Source organism: Pungitius pungitius, chromosome 4 (genome assembly GCF_949316345.1).
Source record: "Pungitius pungitius chromosome 4, fPunPun2.1, whole genome shotgun sequence".
Taxonomy (NCBI): Eukaryota; Metazoa; Chordata; class Actinopteri; order Perciformes; family Gasterosteidae; genus Pungitius; species Pungitius pungitius.
In genome coordinates this window covers 4,520,778-4,540,377 of record NC_084903.1, presented here as the reverse complement: position 1 = coordinate 4,540,377, position 19,600 = coordinate 4,520,778, and the positions used below count along the sequence as shown (strand labels likewise).

The window sequence follows — 19,600 nt, the reverse complement described above, 5'->3', positions numbered from 1 at the left end:
TGAGTACTCTCAGTGCTGGCATCAAGGTGCTCTTGGATATTTCTTCCAGTCTGAGAAGACAAACACACATGGAGAGACAATTATATAGTTTTAATTATAACAATTTATATAGAATTTGTAATTCTTGTCATAAATTAGGAAAAAATACCAACCTTTTCGAATGCCACAAGATGCTTCTCAGCTTGGGCTGCAGACGCCTTTTCTGGTTACTTCCAGGGTAAAGCAGCAGTAATACTGAAGACAGGTCACTGTCGCAAACTGCGACAACACAAGTTTGTGCTGTACACACTAGCATATCTGCAATGTTGAGAAATCGAGCCAAACGTTTCAGTGCTTTTGAGGTTTTGATTTAAATCTCATTCCACCTATATATTGTTGGGATTTCCAATCCCACAGAGTTGGTTGATGAGAAGAATCCGACAAGTCAATCAGTCAATCAATTAAAGTTAAAAAAGTTAGCATTTATTTAGAAGAGACAAAAATACATGAACAATTTGCCGCAGATATATCTGGAGACCCTAGCACACGCGATCCCTCCCAGAGTCTGTCTGATGTCCGACTGACCCTTTTTATAATCTCCTCATGCCCAAACTAGTTTGAACCGGTTCATCCTGGATGGTTGTTGCACGGGAGGTTCTCTGTGATCTCCCCTCTGTGCCATTCTGTGCCAGGTGTACTGTGTCAGATAGGGATTTATCTTCACGCTTCCTGTACTCCTTCATCCCTCAGTTCCCATATTTGCCTTAAATGGTCTCAGCCTTATTTCCTGCATTGTCACAACATCTGCTCGATAAGAAAATTTATGTAAAAAGCACACAAACTGGAACATACATCTCACAATTCCCCCTTTTAATCTCTTCCAGAGATCATCCTCGCTGCTGGAGGATATCAGCTGGATCGACCTCCTCATACTCTAACCCATGAGGTCAATCCTGTGATGGCTAAGTGTTTAAGGGCTAATGCAAAGACAAAAGTCACAGCACACCAAGCGATTAAGGCAATGCTAAGCGTGTTTGGCATTTGACATCTAACCTCAAGCTAATGCGGAGAACTTGAAAAGATAGAACAGGAAGAGAATAGTTGTACACTGTATTCTTGGTCTTCTTATACTTTTTGTTGTAGATAGTCGCCATAGAACAAGCCCTGGGTGTCTGTCGGTCAACTGGCCGTTGTGAATCCGTTCATGTCTGTAAATCTGCCCATTCATCCTTCTTTTAAGTCTGCCAGTACCATTTGCTGAAAAGCTGATGTTCCCACCTCCAAACTTCACTGTTGGTATGGTGTTCTTAGGGTGATGTGCAGTGCCATTTCTCCTCTATACTCGGTGTGTATCATGGCATCCAAACACTTCAATTTTGCTCTCATCTGACCACACTACATTCTCCCAGTATTTCACTGGCTTTTCCAAATGTTGTGCAGCAAACTTTAAACGAGCTTCAACATGCTTTTTTTGGCAATGGAGTCTTGCGTGGTGGTGCATACAGGCCATGTCAGTGGAGGGCATTACTTACTGTTTTCTTTAAACAACAGTACCTGCTAATTGCAGGTCTTTTTGAAGCTCTCCAGGTCCTTTGTTCTTGGACAAACCTCTGTCAGAAATCTTGCGAGGAGCACCTGGTCGAAACAAATTTATGGTGAAATGATTGTCTTTCCACTTCCGTATTATGGCCCCAACAGTGCTCACTGTAACATTCAGAAGCTTAGAAATGCGCCTATAACCAATGCCATCATTGTGTTTCGCAACAATTGTCTTGTGTGACACCTTGGCAATGAGACCTTTTTGTAGGCCATCAGTTGGGACTGAACCAGCTGATATTAATTTGCACTTACAAGGGTCTGGATTGCTTTTTAATTGCTGATAGTTTTCAGCTGTTGTCTTCGCTTTCCATACCTTTTGCACCTGTTCAATACTTTTTCCCTATATCATTTCACATTATTACACATAACTTTATTTCTGAACTTCTTTGTTTTGGTTTCTTTGTATGTATGTGTACTGTGTGGGTAGCTCGGGCTCCGGACAGAGGCACGGGACACCAGGGTGGCGGGTTTTAAATACACTTTTATTGGGTACTGTTTCAGAACAACGCGCCGGCGTTCAGCTCGCTCGTACTCCCGCTCTCCTTTGCTCGCCGCCTCCCTGTATTATATCTCGGGCAGAGCACACACACATTAGTTAATTATTGGCAGCTGGTTCTAACTGCCCTCACCTGGCACGGTTCCCCGAGCCACTCCCCCTCTCTCCCCCCTGCAGCCGAGCCGAAACCACGCCCGCCACCACATACCCCCACCGCCCGACTTAGGCCGGGGAGCCGTCCGGCCTAGCCAACTCCCCCCCCTCTCCCTCCAGCGGGCGGGAAAGGAAGTCCGCCACGACCATCTGCGTCCCCGGCCTATGGACCACCTTGAAGTTAAAAGGCTGCATGGCCAGATACCACCGAGTGATCCGGGCGTTAATCCTTCATGCGGTGGAGCCATTGGAGCGGGGCGTGGTCCGAACAGAGGGTGAATGAGCGTCCCAGGAGGTAGTAGCGCAGGGAGCCCACCGCCCACCGGATGGCCAGGCACTCCTTCTCCACCGTGCTGTACCTGGCCTCCCTCTCAGATAGCTTCCGGCTGATGTAGACAACGGGGCGGTCGACCCCCTCCACCTCCTGGGACAAAACGGCCCCCAGCCCTCTGTCCGACGCGTCGGTCTGCAGAACAAACGGGAGAGCAAAGTTAGGTGTGTGGAGGAGTGGCTCCCCACAGAGAGTCTGTTTTACCTTCTCAAACGCCCGCTGGCACTGCTCCGACCACTGGACCGGATCTGACGCACCTTTCCGGGTCAGGTCGGTCAAGGGGCTGGTGAGGTCCGCAAAGCCGGCGATGAACCGTCTGTAGTAACCCGCCAGCCCCAAAAACCGCCTCACCTCTTTTTTTGTCTTAGGGCGCGGGCAGGCTGCAATAGCTGCCATCTTGTCCACCTGAGGACGCACCTGCCCACCCCCCAAGTGGTACCCCAGATACCGTACCTCCCTCCGTCCAACTGCACACTTCCCCGGGTTGGCGGTGAGCCCGGCCCGCCTCAGCGACTCCAGCACCGCGTCCACCCGCCGCACATGCTCCGCCCAGGTGGTGCTGTGGATGATTACATCGTCCAGGTACGCGGCCGCATATGAGGCATGCGGACGCAGCACCCGGTCCATGAGGCGCTGGAACGTGGCCGGGGCACCGAACAAGCCAAAGGGAAGCATGGTAAATTGGTACAAACCATACGGAGTGGAGAAAGCTGTTTTCTCTTTGGACTCTGACGACAGGGGAATCTGCCAGTAGCCCTTAGTTAAATCCAGGGTCGTAAAGAAACGTGCAGTGCCCAGCCGGTCCAGGAGTTCGTCGACCCGGGGCATTGGGTAGGCGTCGAATCGTGACACGTCGTTTACCTTGCGGTAGTCCACGCAGAACCGCACAGTCCCATCCTTCTTGGCCACCAGAACGATGGGGCTGCACCAGGCGCTGTTGGACTCTTCTATTACCCCCATCTCCAACATAGCCGCCAATTCCTCCCGAACCACTTTTCTTTTGTGTTCGGGTAGTCTGTAGGGTCGTGACCTCACCGTCACCCCCGGGGGTGTCTCGATTCGATGCGCTATCAGGTCGGTGCGGCCTGGCCGGGGGGAGAACACGTCAGCAAACCGCTCCTGCAACTGGGCAATGTCTGCTCTCTGGTCCTCAGAGAGATGACCCTCACACGGGAGCGGGGTGGGATTAGCCTTTTGGCACCTCCGGCCCCAGGTCCTCTCTTTCCGATACTGTGGAAATCAGAGAAACAGACTCCGCCTCCCTCCAGGGTTTCAGGAGGTTGAGGTGGTATATTTGTGTAGCCCCGCCCCTGTCAGACCGCACCACCTCATAATCAACATCCCCCACCCGGCGTGTGACCTCGAAGGGCCCTTGCCACTTAGCCAGGAGTTTTGAGTTGGAAGAAGGAAGTAATATAAGTACCTTTTCTCCCGGTGTGAATTCTCGCAGCTTGGCTCCTCTGTTGTACAGCCGCTGTTGTCGTTCCTGGGCCTCGAGCAAGTTCTCCCGTGACATCCTACCCAGTGTGTGGAGCTTTGCTCGTAGGTCCAGGACGTACTGGATCTCGTTTTTCCCGGGGCTCGGACCTTCCTTCCAGCTTTCTATAATAAGGTCCAGCACCCCTCTTGGTGATCTGCCAAACAGAAGCTCAAAGGGAGAAAATCCCGTGGAGGCCTGGGGGACCTCCCGGACTGCAAACAACAGAGGGTCAAGCCATTTATCCCAATTACGTTCATCGTCGCTAATAAATTTACGAATCATGGACTTCAGCGTCCTATTCATCCGCTCCACCAACCCGTCAGTCTGGGGATGGTAAACGCTGGTGCGGACGGACTTAATGCCCAGTAACCCGTAAAGTTCTCCCAGTGTGCGCGACATGAACGAGGTGCCCTGGTCTGTTAGAATCTCTTTCGGGATTCCAACCCGGGAGATGACCTGAAACAGTGCTTGCGCGACGCTCTTTGCAGAGATATTGCGCAATGGCACTGCCTCCGGATACCGGGTTGCGTAATCCATGAGGACTAGCACAAAGCGGTATCCGCGTGCGCTCCGGTGGAATGGCCCGATTAGATCCATGCCGATGCGCTTGAACGGGACCTCCACCAGCGGTAGAGGCCGCAGCGGGGCACGCGGGATGGCTGGTGAATTGACCAACTGACACTCCGGGCAGGACGCACACCAGCGGCGCGCGTCCGCCCGGATGCCTGGCCAATAAAATCGGGCCATTATCCGGTCTAGTGTTTTCCCGTATCCCATGTGACCCGCCATCGGATTATAGTGAGCCGCCTGGAAAATCATTTCCCGGCGGCTTTTCGGCACCAGCAACTGGGTGTTTTCCTGCCCCGTTCGAGTGTCACGACTCACTCTATACAGTCTGTCCCTAATCAATGAGAAGTGCGGGTATGACTGTGCTGCGTCAGGGCGCACCAAATGACCATCAATTCTTATCACCTGGTTGTAGGCTGAGCGTAGAGTATCGTCACGAGACTGCTCGAGTGGAAAATCCTCCATGGAGCGGAACTCGGGAACCGCCGGCGTCTCCAGCGGAGGCACCGCCGGTTCCCCCTCTCCCCCGGCGGCGTCGGACGACCTCGCGTCACCGCTGAGCACCGCACACATACCGCATGTCCCTGTCGGTCGTGAACGCACCCCCGCCGCCTGCCCCATTAGCGTGTTAAATCCCTCCCAATCCGTTCCCAAGATTACGGGGTGCGTCAGGTGGGAGCTAACCGCAACCTTTATCCTATATTTTTTCCCCCTGAACCTAAGTTCAACGGCCACAATAGGATACTCGTGAATGTCCCCATGCACACACCTAATTTTCACCCGCGACGCCTCCATCAATGCCCCGGGCCGAACCAGGCTCTGGTGTATCATGGACTGCGAGCAGCCCGAATCCACCATCGCCTGGCGTGTACCCCCCTGGATTCTTACCGGAACGCGGTACGTCGCTCCCGGGCCGGGGGAGGGTGATGGAGCGCCGGCAACCCGGATCACCTGCCCCACCTCCATCAGCGGGCACTCCCTCCGCAGATGGCCGGGCTGCCCACACTTCCAGCACTCCTGCCCTGGCGTTTGAGAACCTCCGGGTGGGTCAGGAAGAGTGCCGGGGCTTGCTGCGGTCGGGGGGTCCCGGTGTCGGATCATCGGCTCCTGCCGTGGGGCTGGTCGGGGTCGCCCCGTGGTCAGCTGCTGGCTCCGTCCCCGTGGTGCGGCTGCTTCCAGGGTCGATTGTGGTGCGCCCTCCCGGTCGCCCCGTCCGCTGTGTTGCACCGCCAGGTGGTCCTCGGCCAGGGTGGTGGCTGCTTCTAGCGTCGGTGGGCGGTGGTACCGGACCCACGCCGCCGTTCGGGCCGGGAGCCCCTCCATAAACTGCTCCAGTACCACCTTTCCCAGCACCTCCGACGCTGTTCCCACCCCATTCGGCAGGAGCCACCTGGCGGCCGCGTCCCGGAGCCGCTGTCCGTAGGCGAATGGCCGGTCCTCCGGTCTCAGCCTGGCACCCCGGAATCGCCGCCGGTGGTCCTCTGGCAGCAGCCCTAGCCGGTCCACTACCGCCTTCCTCACCGCCTGGTAGTCCCGCCGGGCCGCTGGAGGTAGCCCCATGGCGGCCGTCTGTGCCTCCCCAGTCAGCAACGGGAGCAGCCTAACGGCCCATTCCCCCACTGGCCATCCGCACGCCTCCGCTGTTGCCTCGAAGGCCTCCAGGAACGCCTGGGCGTCGTCCTCCGCCGTCATGCGGTGGAGGGTCGGGCTCGCCAGCGCTGTTGGCCCCGGTGGTGGTCTCGCCGCCAATTGCTCCAGTGCCTGGGCCTGTCTCCCCACCTGGGCCTGGAGCACCTCCATGAATTGCCGGTTCGCCTCGGCTTGCTCGCGCTGAATCCCCGCCAGCTCCCTGATCATCTGTGCCAGCGCGAGTGCTGGTTGGGTCGGCATTCCCTGTTGCCCCTCGTCCGACATTCTCCGCCGAGTTGGGCGCCACTGTACTGTGTGGGTAGCTCGGGCTCCGGACAGAGGCACGGGACACCAGGGTGGCGGGTTTTAAATACACTTTTATTGGGTACTGTTTCAGAACAACGCGCCGGCGTTCAGCTCGCTCGTACTCCCGCTCTCCTTTGCTCGCCGCCTCCCTGTATTATATCTCGGGCAGAGCACACACACATTAGTTAATTATTGGCAGCTGGTTCTAACTGCCCTCACCTGGCACGGTTCCCCGAGCCACTCCCCCTCTCTCCCCCCTGCAGCCGAGCCGAAACCACGCCCGCCACCACAGTATGTATTGCTTGAGTTGTTACCAACATCTGGTGAAAATGTTATGTCAATAGCTCCTTTGGAAATATATTTACTTCACCTGCTGTAGCTGGAGTGGTAGGATGAGATCCATTGTTGACAGAAACAAATTTTCAAGGCAATGAGAGCCTATGGGGCATGATACATATTGACCAGATACAGTATTTGTTTCATTAATCTTGTTAAGAACGTCTGTGTTTTGAATCATTGAAAGGATAGGAACATACATGCTGGTATGTCCAGGTTGCGCCAACTGATACTCCACTGGCATTTAGAGCGTAGGGGTGCGTCCTTAATCGGAAAGATACGTTGGGCGCCAGAAAGACAAATAACCCATGTTATTCCCTGTCATATTTGTAAGGTTATCCTCCGAACAAGGCACAATAATATACTTGACCATCTAGATACCCCTGCTGCAAAAAGATAAATTAAATCAAATACAAACAAGGAAACCCATCAACTGAGGGAAAACAGCCTTATTTAAACGTAAAACATATCCCAATCAAAACATAAATGTACAGAAATGAAATGTTGTGGCACAACAAATAATCACGTAGAACATCCTTTGATGAAAGTCTCAGGTAAGGAGTCCCGATAATGTCACTTTTGGGTTAAATTAGACTGCGTGGCAGGTGTGTGTTGGGTTGCGTGTGGGGTGGCTTGTGGGTGAGTGTGGGTCGACTGATCCGGAGAAGTCAGGAGAGGTGTTTCTGCAGGTACTTATCTGTCTCCTCTTGTGTATTCCTCCCGTAGGGCACTCGAGGTCCAGCAACCAGGAGTCTGTTTTAAGTAGGAGGTTTAACAAACTCTGAGTCAAATCCTAAACTCTGAGTTAATTTACCCTGAGATAGGAAACTCTTGAGTTTTGGGTTTCAGAACAGCTGTTTAGAGTTGGGGAGAAGGTTTAGTCAGTCGAGTGTGTGCACCACCACAGTATAAAGGCAGCATGAATGGAGCGATGATACTACAATTTACCATGGCAACAACCACAAACAATCGGTCGGCATACTTCAGGCCAAGTGACCTGGAAATATTAATGCAAGCTTACGGTGAGTATGAACCCGTAATTAGAAAAAAGCAACACCGCTACTACAGAAAAAGACAAAGAGACGGCGTGGAAGAAAACTGCTGCGTGTGTCAACGCGTAGGTTCCAATGTAGTGATGTAAGTTCATATTTATTGTACAAATTCCCAGTGGGGAAATTACATTTACACTGTTAGAATGCACTACACACAGGCTTTAAATACACACCCATCATATATTGCTCATATTTAATCACAAGAATAATATCACTGGTAAAAACTGGTACAATGATGCATTCAGGTGCAATCCTGTGGAACTCTTCTTTAATGGCTCTCACTGGTTTGTGTCAAGGGAACAATAACGTTTAAAAGACGTTTCACACTTTTCTCACGGCTCTGCATATAGTAGCTTTACTAATATTCTCTGCATCACTGAATGTGCTTGAATGTGAGAGCATGTCCATGATGGGGGACGTTAGTTACATTACATGTCATTTAGCTGACGCTTTTATCCAAAGCGACTTACAGCAAGTGCATTTTAATCGTAGAGATACAAACTCAGAAGAACAAGTAACAAGAAAGTACAATTTTCATCAAATAAGCAGTTTCAAAACATGTTATAGATAAGTGTCATTAGGTAAGTACAATTTAAGTGCTTCAATTTGTTAGTGCTACAGTTTGTTAGTGTTTTACTCAAGGTATAGCTAAAGATGTGTGTCTTGAGTTTTTGGCAGAAGATGTAAAGGCTCTCTGCAGTCCTGATATCATCAGAGAGCTCATTCCACCATCTGGGCGCCAGGACAGCAAAGAGTTGCGATCTCGCTTGGCAGATGCAGAGCGGAGTGTGCGGGTTGGGATGTATGGTTTGACTATGTCCTGGATGTAGAGTGGACCCAATCCATTCACAGCACGGTATGTGAGAATCAATGTTTTGAACTGGATGCGGGCAGCCACTGGTAACCAGTGAAGAGAACGGAGAAGTGGAGTAGTGTGGGAGAATTTTGGAAGGTTGAAGACCAGTCGAGCTTCTGCATTCTGGATGAGCTGCAGTGGTCGGTAGCAGGGAGACCTGCCAGGAGAGTTACAATAGTCAAGGCGGGAGATGACAAGAGTCTGAATCAGTACCTGCGCTGCCTTCTGAGTGAGAAGTGGTCGTATTCTCCTGATGTCATAGAGCGTGTACCTAAAGGATCGTGTTGTTACTGTGATGTTGGGAGTCAGGGAGAGTTGGCTGTCAAGTGTCACACCAAGGTTCAAAGCAGTCAGAGTGGGCGTTAACACGGAGTTGCCAAAGTTAATAGTCAGGTCCTGGGTCGGAGAGTTATCCGGGGAAGAGAAGTACTTCAGTTTTGTCAGGGTTAATCTTCAGGTGGTGAGCGGACATCCACTGAGAGATGTCACTCAGACAGGCAGAGATCTGTGCCGCCACCTGAGTGTCCGAGAGGGAAGGAGAGAATTAGTTGGGTGTCATCAGCGTAGCTGTGGTAGGAGAACCCATGCGAGCGAATAGCGGAGCCGAGAGAGTTGGTGTAGATAGAGAAGAGGGGACCCAGGACGGAGCCCTGAGGAACTCCAGTAGTAAGAGGACAAGGTTACCTAGTAGGTGCAGCCATCAAGGTAGGATGAGAGAAGTGAGAGAGCAGAGCCTGAGATGCCAAGTTGATAAGGAGGGGATATCTGGTGGTTTACTGTGTCAAATGCTGCAGAACGATCCAGAAGGATAAGGACAGAAAAGAGAAAGGCGGCTCTAGTAGCGTGGAGTTGCTCTGAGACCGCAAGGAGAGCAGTCTCTGTGGAATTGCGTGCCTTGAAGCATGAGTTTTTGGGGTTAGAAAATGTGGAGTTATATGAGGACGGGTGAGGTTATGTACACATTTGAACGGTCAAAGAATTAATCTCGTTCAAAGAAGTAGTTATCTGGAAATGACAATATATCTAACCTGGGCCTCAATATTCTCTCAAGTAAAACAGTTTCTTCATCAACCGAATCGTCCAGAAAAGGACATGCCATGTTCTAGAAAACACTTTAGCGTAACATATATTTATTTTCTTCATAAGTGGAAACTATGCTAAAATACGCCTGATACAGAGTACCTGAATGAATGAGGAAATAAAAGAGTGCTGTGTCATTGGCTGGGCTGCTGTCAGAGGGAGGAGACCGTGAAAGATACTCAAGGTAAGAAAAACTGCTCCCGCCCAGGTTAGATTTACAGGCTCAGTTACCATAGTGACTGACTGTTCCGTGTTCTGAATGTGAATTCTGCTCTTAGTTCCGGAGTGACTTTCGCCAGGAGCTCCTCTTGCTTGCTGGTCAGCCCGAGGCCTTTACTCTCCATCCTTTTGGTACCTTGCTCCTTGTGGCCAGCATCTTTCTATTGAGCGATGCACTTGGGGCAGAGCAGATAGTGGTGAGGCTCTTCTTTGGGGCAGTCCATTTTACTGCAGAGGAACTTTGGGTTACAACGGCCATCCTTCAGGTGGAAGCACAGGCACCGATTGCATATCCCATGGGTCTTCACATGGGCCTTTCTCTTCAGGAGATCCAGTTCCCTGAAGACTTTGCAGGCAAACAGCCTGCCAGGCTGTGCATGAGTCCAAGCGTGGTCTCTGAGACAACGCTTTTTGGCCTGAGGTAGCTTTGGAGAATGCTTTCTTGACTCCTTCTCCTGGCTTGTCTGCTGGGCCTTTAACTGAGGAGCTTCCTTCTCTTGGGTTTGGCTCCAGGTGATCCACCTCTTCCAGTATTGCTTCCTGCTTCTTCAGGAAGCGCAGTAAGCAGTCAAAGTGGTTATGTGGAGCGAAACTGCTCACAGGCTTGGTCTTACGCTTAATCCATTTCTCCTTCAGAGAGCTTGGTAGCTTGCTTTCAAGGGACTGTGCTACCCAACGGTTTCTCAGAACCACCTCTTCCCCCAGGATCACAAGGTTACTAAGAGCCCGCTCCACTGCTTGGATCAGCTCAATTGATTTTCTAGGGTTATCTCCCTTCACAGCCCTAATCTGTGGTCTGAAGCCAGAAGCCCTGGGATGCACACCTTGGTTGCTTTGTGGTGGAGCATATGAAACCGCAGAAGCTTGGGTGGGCACATGTTTTACACTGGGGTCTTCAGGGGCATTTGGAGGCTTTTGGGGGTGCATGCTGGACTCGCTACGTTCTTCATCAGAACTTGCTTCTTCAACCTCTTCCTTCCGCTTCATCTTTTCCCAGCCCTGCACCCAGTCATGTAGTCTGTTGACCAGCTTGTATAGCTGCTGCTTGTAGAGTGTTATCTTGGCTCCAGAGACGAGACATTCCCATTCAAGCACTTTCAGCTCAAGCATTTTGATTCTCTCCAGCAGACCCTCTCTCAGGACTTGAAAGTCTTCCTCCGGCAACTCTTTCACTTCAATGTTCTCCATTTCAGCACATTTCTCCTCTGCACCATCAGCATACAATTTAATGTCAACATAGGCAAATTTGTTCCATAACGTCTCCTTAGCGAGCTGGAGTGTTTCTGTATAGGTGGCAAGGCACGTTGCCATCTTCTCCTCTACGCAATCCACTTCTCTGCTTGAATTTTCTTCCTCGCTTTCCACTACTCCTAGCGCATCAACATATTCGAGACCAGTGTCGTGGAACTTTCCAAAGTCCACACCAAGTTCTCTGATCTCGTCGATAAGCACCCTTTTTTCTAGGAGGTCTCCAGTGAGGGACAGCTTTTTGGCTCTCTTGGTAAAAGAGGCCTGTGCTGTTGCACGCTTTCCTTTCAGAGCCACTAATTCTGCTGAATCCATCTTCCTTTCCCTGCACTGACCGAGGCGCTGCTGCACAGAGGGGTCTATTCGGCCTTTTCCTCTTCCTTTGGCGTTTCTTCGCTGGTCAATGCTGCTAGGGCGGTTGCGGACTTAGCTTGATGTGCTCCGAACAGTTGGTTTATTACTGTTCCGTGTTCTCCCCACGGAAAGGGCAACCCGGCATACCTCATTTGTTTGTTTATTTTTGTTCAAAAGGGAACCAGGTAATTCAATTCAATTCAATTCATTTTATTTTGTATAGCCCAAAAGCGCAAATTACAAATTTGCCTCAGAGGGCTTTACAGTCTGTACACATGCAACATCCTCTGTCCCGAAACCCTCACATCGGCACAGGAAAAACTCCCCAAAATATGAAAAAACCCTTCAATGGGGAAAAAAGGGAAGAAACCTTAGGGAGAACGTCAGAGGAGGGATCCCTCTCCCGGGATGGACAGACTGCAATGGATGTCATGTGTACAGAATCAACAATGTAAAAGATGTACAATACATTCAATTTCTCTAACTGAAATGATACAAGTAATTGCAAGTAGCAGAACAGGTGTACGGCAGGACCACTGCAGAGACAACCTCCATCAGATCGAACCACCATCCACAGAGGCTTCTGTGGGGGAGGGAGAGCAGAAAGACGTTGGTTTTTGATGACAGTAATATGAATCATATTTAAAGTAATGATGATGGCAGCAGCAGGTGTCAGCAGAGCCATGAGCCAGGAGTCAGAACCGGGGTCCGCTCGAAACTATGATCCACGGAGACCTGCTAGGCGAGAAAGCACAAAAAACTCCCGGAAAGAAGCTTAATTAGTGATGTACATTAATAAAACATGGATGATTGTGGGAGGAGAGAGTGAAAGAGGGGCTCGGTGTGTCCTAAGAAGTCCCCCGGCAGTCTAAGCCTAGAGCAGCTTAACTAAGGGCTGGTCCAGGCTAACCTGAGCCAGCCCTAACTATAAGCAATATCAAAGAGGAACGTTTTAAGCTTTATCTTAAATGAACTGACCGAGTCTGCCCCCCGGACTGAAAGTGGAAGCTGGTTCCACAAAAGAGGAGCTTGATAACTGAAGGCTCTGGCCCCCATCCTACTTTTTAAAACTCTAGGAACCACAAGTAGCCCAGCATCTACGGAGCATAGATGCCTTGTAGGGCAATACGGTGTAACAAGCTCTTTAAGATAAGACGGTGCCTCACCAGCAAGTGCCTTTTAGGTGAGGAGAAGTACCTTAAATTCTAGCGGTGTCGACGGGGGGGGTGCTTCCACGTTGTAATTAGCCGCGCTGACTGAAAACATGGACGGACGAGCCGGAAAAACATCGATTGCATTAGAGAAAGTCCCTTCAAAATAAAATCCCAGGATGAATGGCACGGCTTTAAACATAAAGCTAAAGAAAGTAAACACAGCAGCAACATGTTATGGCGACATCAGACACCATGAAGTGTACATCATAAAGCAGACAAGAAACATTGGAAATTAAGAGAGCTTACCAAGTGGCTGCACACCGGGTTGGAAGTCATTACAACCAAGTGAATCTCGTGCTTCCTTTTCCCCTGGTAAACACTGGTCACATGTTCTCACAGCCAGCACAGTCATCTCTTAAAGGGGCGCTACACTATTGCGCTGCTACACCTCAAAGAGTGTTCCTGGCCTTTATATGTATAGCTCTGGCAGGTAAACATTTGATCACACATGTAAATGAATAACAAAACTTCACAAATTACAAAACACCACAGAAAACACAACAGTGACCCAGGTTTAGTTTCCTCCCTTTCTGAAACAGACAACTCTGAGTTTCCCTCATCTCAGGGTTAACAGACTCTTTACACTAAACCTGCTTCTTGAAACGGACCCCAGCGAGTTCGTAAGTTTTATTTGTAATTTTTCTCTTGAAACGGACCCCAGCAAGCTCCTAAGTTTTATTTGTCCTTTTTCCTCTCACCTCTGTCCTGCAGCCTGTTCATTGCCTTTTCAACTACAGGGGTGTCCAATCTCTTAGCCTTCCTTCCCTTGCCTTTTTTATTTTGGTCAGGTGGGAAAAACAGCTTGGGGCTGGTCGACCAGCATGAGATGTTCATGCGGACCTGGCTGCTCCGTTTTCTGGCGACGGTAGCCAGCGTTTTGAGACACGCGCACTTCAACTAGTTCACACGTCACATCTTGAGAAGATGGTGTTAAACCGCCTCGGCCACTGTAGGTTCTAAAACTAGACTAAAACGTTTTGTTTTGTTCGACGAAAACTAGACTAAAACTCAAAAGGATTAAAATGACTAAATGTGACTAAAACAAACATGCATTTTCATCTAAAATACTAAGACTTAATTAAAAATGAACATCGGTCTGCTACAAATTACATGAGGATAGTTCTGCTCAATTAAAGATTTTCTGCGCTTGGATGAACTCAACTCCTTTAGAGATTGATATAGAGAGAACATTGCAGTCTATGACAGCTGTAACTTCTCTCAGTGTAGGTTCTGCAATACTGTGATCATTTCTTTGCAGTATGTCAATAATTGCCTCTTTGATCAACTCCGATAAAGAGAAGATCTGATTAAAGTGGTCTTGAATAATATCCAAGATTATGGGTCACCATGTTGGCCGACAAGCCGAATTTGAATTGGGGTGCTCGCTCCTTTTGCTTGACGCACGCTTCCGATCTTGAATCTTGAATTTTTTGCAGTACTTCAACGTTGAAGAACATTCAGATACATAATTTCAATGCATAAATATTAAGTGCCAGAAATTCAATCACCTTTTTCTTTCAAAATCCGATGACACAGATTTACTTCCATAAGAATTCCATAACACTTATCCGTAAAATAACCTTGACTAAATCAAGTAATTCCTAAAATGGGGTCTGAATCATTTCTTCCAGTGCAAAAGCTTTTCAACTCTTAAGTAAAATATATATACATATATATATAATGAAAAAGATAAATACAAACAAAATAAAAAATACATTTTCCCCAATCAAATTGTTATTGTTTTAATAGGCTATGATTGCAATTTATTTGTCATGATCAATTGAAACACTTTGAGATTTTATTGTATTTCAGCCTGTGCTATATAAATAAGGGTGATTATTAAATTATCCCTATTTGAAACAAAATAACATTCTATTCTTCTCACCATGTAAATGCTCAAACAAGAAAAGCTTAAAAGCTTAAGTATGAACACATGAAAGACATAAATTGTAGAAATGTGTTTATGGTGCAGGCCTTTGATGTGTGTGTGTGTGTGTGTGTGTGTGTGTGTGTGTGTGTGTGTGTGTGTGTGTGTGTGTGTGTGTGTGTGTGTGTGTGTGTGTGTGTGTGTGTGTGTGTGTGTGTGTGTGTGTGTGTGTGTGTGTGTGTGTGTGTGTGTGTGTGTGCATGCATGCAGGTGAGAGGAGGACAGCAGTTTCCTGTATGAGAATAGCCAATAAAACCATGGAAGTGGTCAACAATAGCTACTGTCATCCTGAAAACCGACCACTACCCCAAGTACGACTCTGCAACTCTCAGCCCTGTCAGTACCGGTGAGACAAACATACCCACAGTATTTAGTTTTTGTTTTATTTGTTGTTGTTTGTTTAACATATAGACAACCATATGAATTCCTGACACCATCATGATGAAATCGTGTGTTGTAAAGTAATGAAGACTCAACTGAGTAGGAATCTCTCAGATTTTTAGCTTCCATAATTTAGAGGTATTGCCCATTATCAATACATATAGACATATCTATTTGTCCCATAGATTTCCTCATGGTATGGGTTTCTTCACGAAAAATGTATAACCCACAACTAACACTCTTTAACAGAGTAAACAGAGTAAAACACAACAGTTTGACACGTAAACAATTTGTAACACTAGTTTTCATTTACAAAATTACCCCGCCGAACTGCATGCTGGGTACAACTTCCCCGCAAAACAAGAAGAAACTCTGTTGCAACACAAAAACATGGAAAAGAGCGATGCAGGAGGCACAACAAGAGAGACGAGATGCACTAACACAACGTGTGCCCAAGAGAGGAGTTGTGTCTGGAGGGCGTTTGGTTTTGAAAAATCTCACGTTAGATCAGAAAGCAATTTATTTCAAAGTTGGTTAAGCTGCTGGTGGCAACACTGCCACAACAGCTGACACGCTAAAAAGCTAACTTGCCGGTCAGTTGCGAGCGGTGAACAACAAGCAGTAAACAGCTGTGGTGAATGTGGTGATATACCGGGATACCGTCAGAATCTTACTGGCCATACTGTCCAGCCCTAGAATAAGGCGTAATTGTTTTTGCTGATTTTTTTTAAGTTTCAACGAGTTTACATTTATTTTTTTCATGTGTTAGCTTAAAAGACAATATTCTTTATTTTAAAAGTTGTTAACCATATTAAGCTAGTAAAAATGTTATAAAGATCTGTTTCTTTCAGACCCAAAGCAAGTCGTATGTTGGTTATGAACTGTCTGTAAACACGTAGCGTTTTTTTAAAGGTGGTTGACCGGAGAGTGGGGATCCTGCTCCATCACATGTGGTAAAGGCCTTCAGCATAGGGAGGTGGTTTGTGTTTACCGTCTACAGAATGGCTCACTCATCCACACCGGGGACCTGTACTGCCAAGAAGGAAAACCTCCTGTCCTTCAAGCCTGTGAGGGCCACCTCTGCCTCGCCATGTGGGAGGCTTCAGAGTGGTCAAAGGTACGTTATACACACGATGTGCTGATAACATGAGAAACGCTTTGCTGTTGCACACTGAAATGCATCATATGGTATTGTATATAATTAGTGTGAAAAGGGTAAGATGGAAAATAAATGCCATTTATCTCATCCAAATAGAAAAACTTTCTCAACAACTGGATTATCTTCTCACTCGTGCTTGCGCAGGTCGAGTCTTTATACCAACAAAGTCACCTGTGACCTCGGATGACCCTCCGTCATGAATAAGTTGCGGTGTCATCCGGACATCAGTCCTACGGAATCTTCTTGAGTGTTCAGAGTTCCTATGACCAAGAACTTTCGCGATCATCCAGGATTCATAGAACCGTAGTTACATACATAACTTTTATTCTTTTTCATCCTTACTGACCTGAACTCTGGATGATTTATATCAACAGTGTCAAAAGGAATAATCTGTACCCATAATAATACCCATGCTCAGGCAGATACTACTATTGCCCTGCCACTTGGCAAGTAATGGCTGTTAAGCCGTCTGCAAACCCAACAGCACAACAGCTATCTGTCTTCCCAATAGGCAGAGAAAGGCCTCTCTTTTTTACACAAGTAGGTTTGAGTAGAACCCCCTGGGTTGTGACAGTGGTTCTACCCTCAAGTGTCCCCTCAGCCAAGAGATAATTCCTGGTTCAGGGCTAGGGATTTCACAGATTCTGTGATGACGTTCATGGCGAAAGAATGGAAACCACCCAGGGGTCCGATGCATGAACTGCCCAGTAGCCAATGTGCTGCTAGAAGGAACGACGACTGACCCAGAGACTTATCAGAGGTTGTCCGGGTGGACCATATGGTAGGCTTGCATGGGTAGCAAGCCGGCCTCTCAATGTTTGTGTTGATCTAGTCAACTAGCACCACACCAAGAGAAACCTGCTAACTCTGGTAGTTGTAATATTTACAGAACAAATGTACAAAGTTCTACTGTTGACCTAGTCAATTAGCTAGCACCAGAGGTGGGAACAAGTCACTGTTAGGCAAGTCACAAGCAAGTCTCAAGTCATTGCCCTCGAGTCCCGAGTCAAGTCGAGTCAAAGACGAAGCAAGTCCCAAGTCGAGTCACAAGTCAAAGCCAACAAGTCTCAAGTCGAGTCACAAGTCGTACCATTTTAGTTTCGAGTCATTTCGAGTCATTTTATTATAGTGGGGACGGGGAACCCTGGGTGATGGTGCGCTGCCTCACAGACCTAGACTACGAAGGGAAGGGTAATGGTGGATCGACTGTGACTGTGTTATAGTACTGTAACGCTCACCCCAATGCTGCAGCGTAAATAAGGAGGCGATGACTGGCTTGCAACTCCGCTGCATTTATTTATATAAAACAACTCAACTTCGGTCACTGTTGGCCGTCACCACGCCGAACGAACACTTCCGCATACACGGCCCCCCAAAACTCGGGTTGTCTCGCGTAACTACAGCTGGTAACAGAGCATAACGTGAACACATGCAACATCTGCATAACTGATTAACTAATAACTTTAACTCAGCTCATTACACTACTTTAAAACGGACGTTGACATAATGTTGGCGAGGATTTCCATCGGAGTCTGAATCCGGGTTAAAAAATCCCGATTTTTGTAACCATGAACGAGCTGTCTCGTTGATACGGTCAAATGGACTGCAGTGATTGGATGTCGTGCAGGCAGCGCGCGCTTTCTGCATACAGGCGGCGCACATTTTTTTGACAGATGCAGATAAACAGAGCGGCGCGGTGGTGTGAAAATGTTTTCCCCCAGTTTTCATGGGAAGTAGCAAGTCTTCTCGAGTCAAAAGGCTCGAGTCCAAGTCAAGTCACGAGTCATCGGTGTTCAAGTCCAAGTCGAGTTGCAAGTCTTTGTACGTTTTGTCGAGTCGAGTCTCAAGTCATCAAATTCATGACTCGAGTCTGACTCGAGTCCAAGTCACATGACTCGAGTCCACACCTCTGGCTAGCACCATACATGTCAACCCTCCCGATTTTTCCGGGAGACTCCCGAATTTCAAAGCCCCTCCCGAAAATCTCCCGGACCGACCTTTCTCCCGAATTTCTCCCGATTTCCACACGGCAACAATATTGCTCCACCATCCTTCACTGGGCGCGCCGTTTCAGAGCGAACAATAATAAAGGTTACACCTTGAAGTCAAGCGTGGCAATTAGAACGGAAAAAGATGAGACTGACGCTGCAAAGAAAACCGCTAGCTAAATGATCTACATATATATCTGAGGTTACTAACTGGTGGACCGCGGCCCGGATCCGGAACAAGAAGCCGTCCAATTGAGAAGCTAAAACAGACGGTGTTGATTTAAAACCTGACGGGGCAGCTTTAGTGGTCTATAGCAGCAACCATAGGGCCCAGCAGAGGTTGTTCTTCCAGAAGCAGCTGAAGAAATTCAACCTGCCAAAGACGATGATGGTGCAATTCTACACGGTCATCATCAAGTCCATTCTCTGCTCCTCCATCACCGTCTGGTACGCTGCAGCCACAGCCAAGGACAAGGGCAGACTCTTCACACTCTACATGTACATATACTCTGTCACTTTCACATGTCACTTTCTGTTAGCTGGTGCACTTTATCTTTTTTAATTTTTAATTTTATCTTTATTTCTCAACTCAGCTTAGCTTTAGCTTACTAACCCATAGCATATACAGTATTTTACTATATTGGTTATCTCATTCCTGCACTACGTTGTCTGTCCATTATTGTACTGTGCACCAACCGCCAAGTCAAATTCCATGTATGTCTGACATATTATGGCAATAAATGATTCCTGATTCCTGACCATAAAGAGTTTTGAATCGTACTAAATGAATTTGATTCATCAGTCGTGTATGGATTACATGCAGATTAATCATGTATTGATTACATGCAGATGTTGTTTAACATCTTTGTCACTCTATTTAATCACACTAAATAATTTCATTACGATCTTCAGGACCTTCTAGAAATTTTCTCTAACTTAATCTCTTTACATTATAGTTGAAATATCCTCACTTGGGATACTAAGATGGCCGCACGGATCTCTGCCTGCCTGGCTGATATCTCTCAGTGGATGTCCGCTCACCATCTGAAAATCAACCCCGACTTCTTTTATTTTCGGGAAAAGGTTCTCGTACCCAAGAATTGACTGTTAACTTGGGCAACTCTGTGTTAACGCTGACTTTGACTGCTAGAAACCTTGGTGTGACAGTCAAACGCCAACATTACCACCACAACACGATCCTGTAGGTACACGCTCTACAACATCAGGAGAATACGACCCCTTCTCA

General features: G+C 48.0%; 1 protein-coding gene across 6 annotated transcripts in view; it reads left to right on the top strand.

Annotated features, from left to right (window-relative positions):
• adamts17 (ADAM metallopeptidase with thrombospondin type 1 motif, 17) overlaps positions 1-19,600 on the top strand; it is an 81,282-nt gene that overhangs the window by 47,719 nt on the left and 13,963 nt on the right. For all 6 annotated transcript variants that reach the window (XR_009956011.1, XR_009956010.1, XR_009956009.1 and 3 more), the window contains exons 19-20: positions 15,037-15,172; positions 16,120-16,324. Coding sequence is in view for 3 of the 6 variants with exons in the window: in XM_037449773.2 (XP_037305670.2) it covers positions 15,037-15,172; positions 16,120-16,324 (341 nt within the window). In the remaining 3 variants the exon portion in view is untranslated. The remainder of the gene's footprint in view (positions 1-15,036; positions 15,173-16,119; positions 16,325-19,600) is intronic.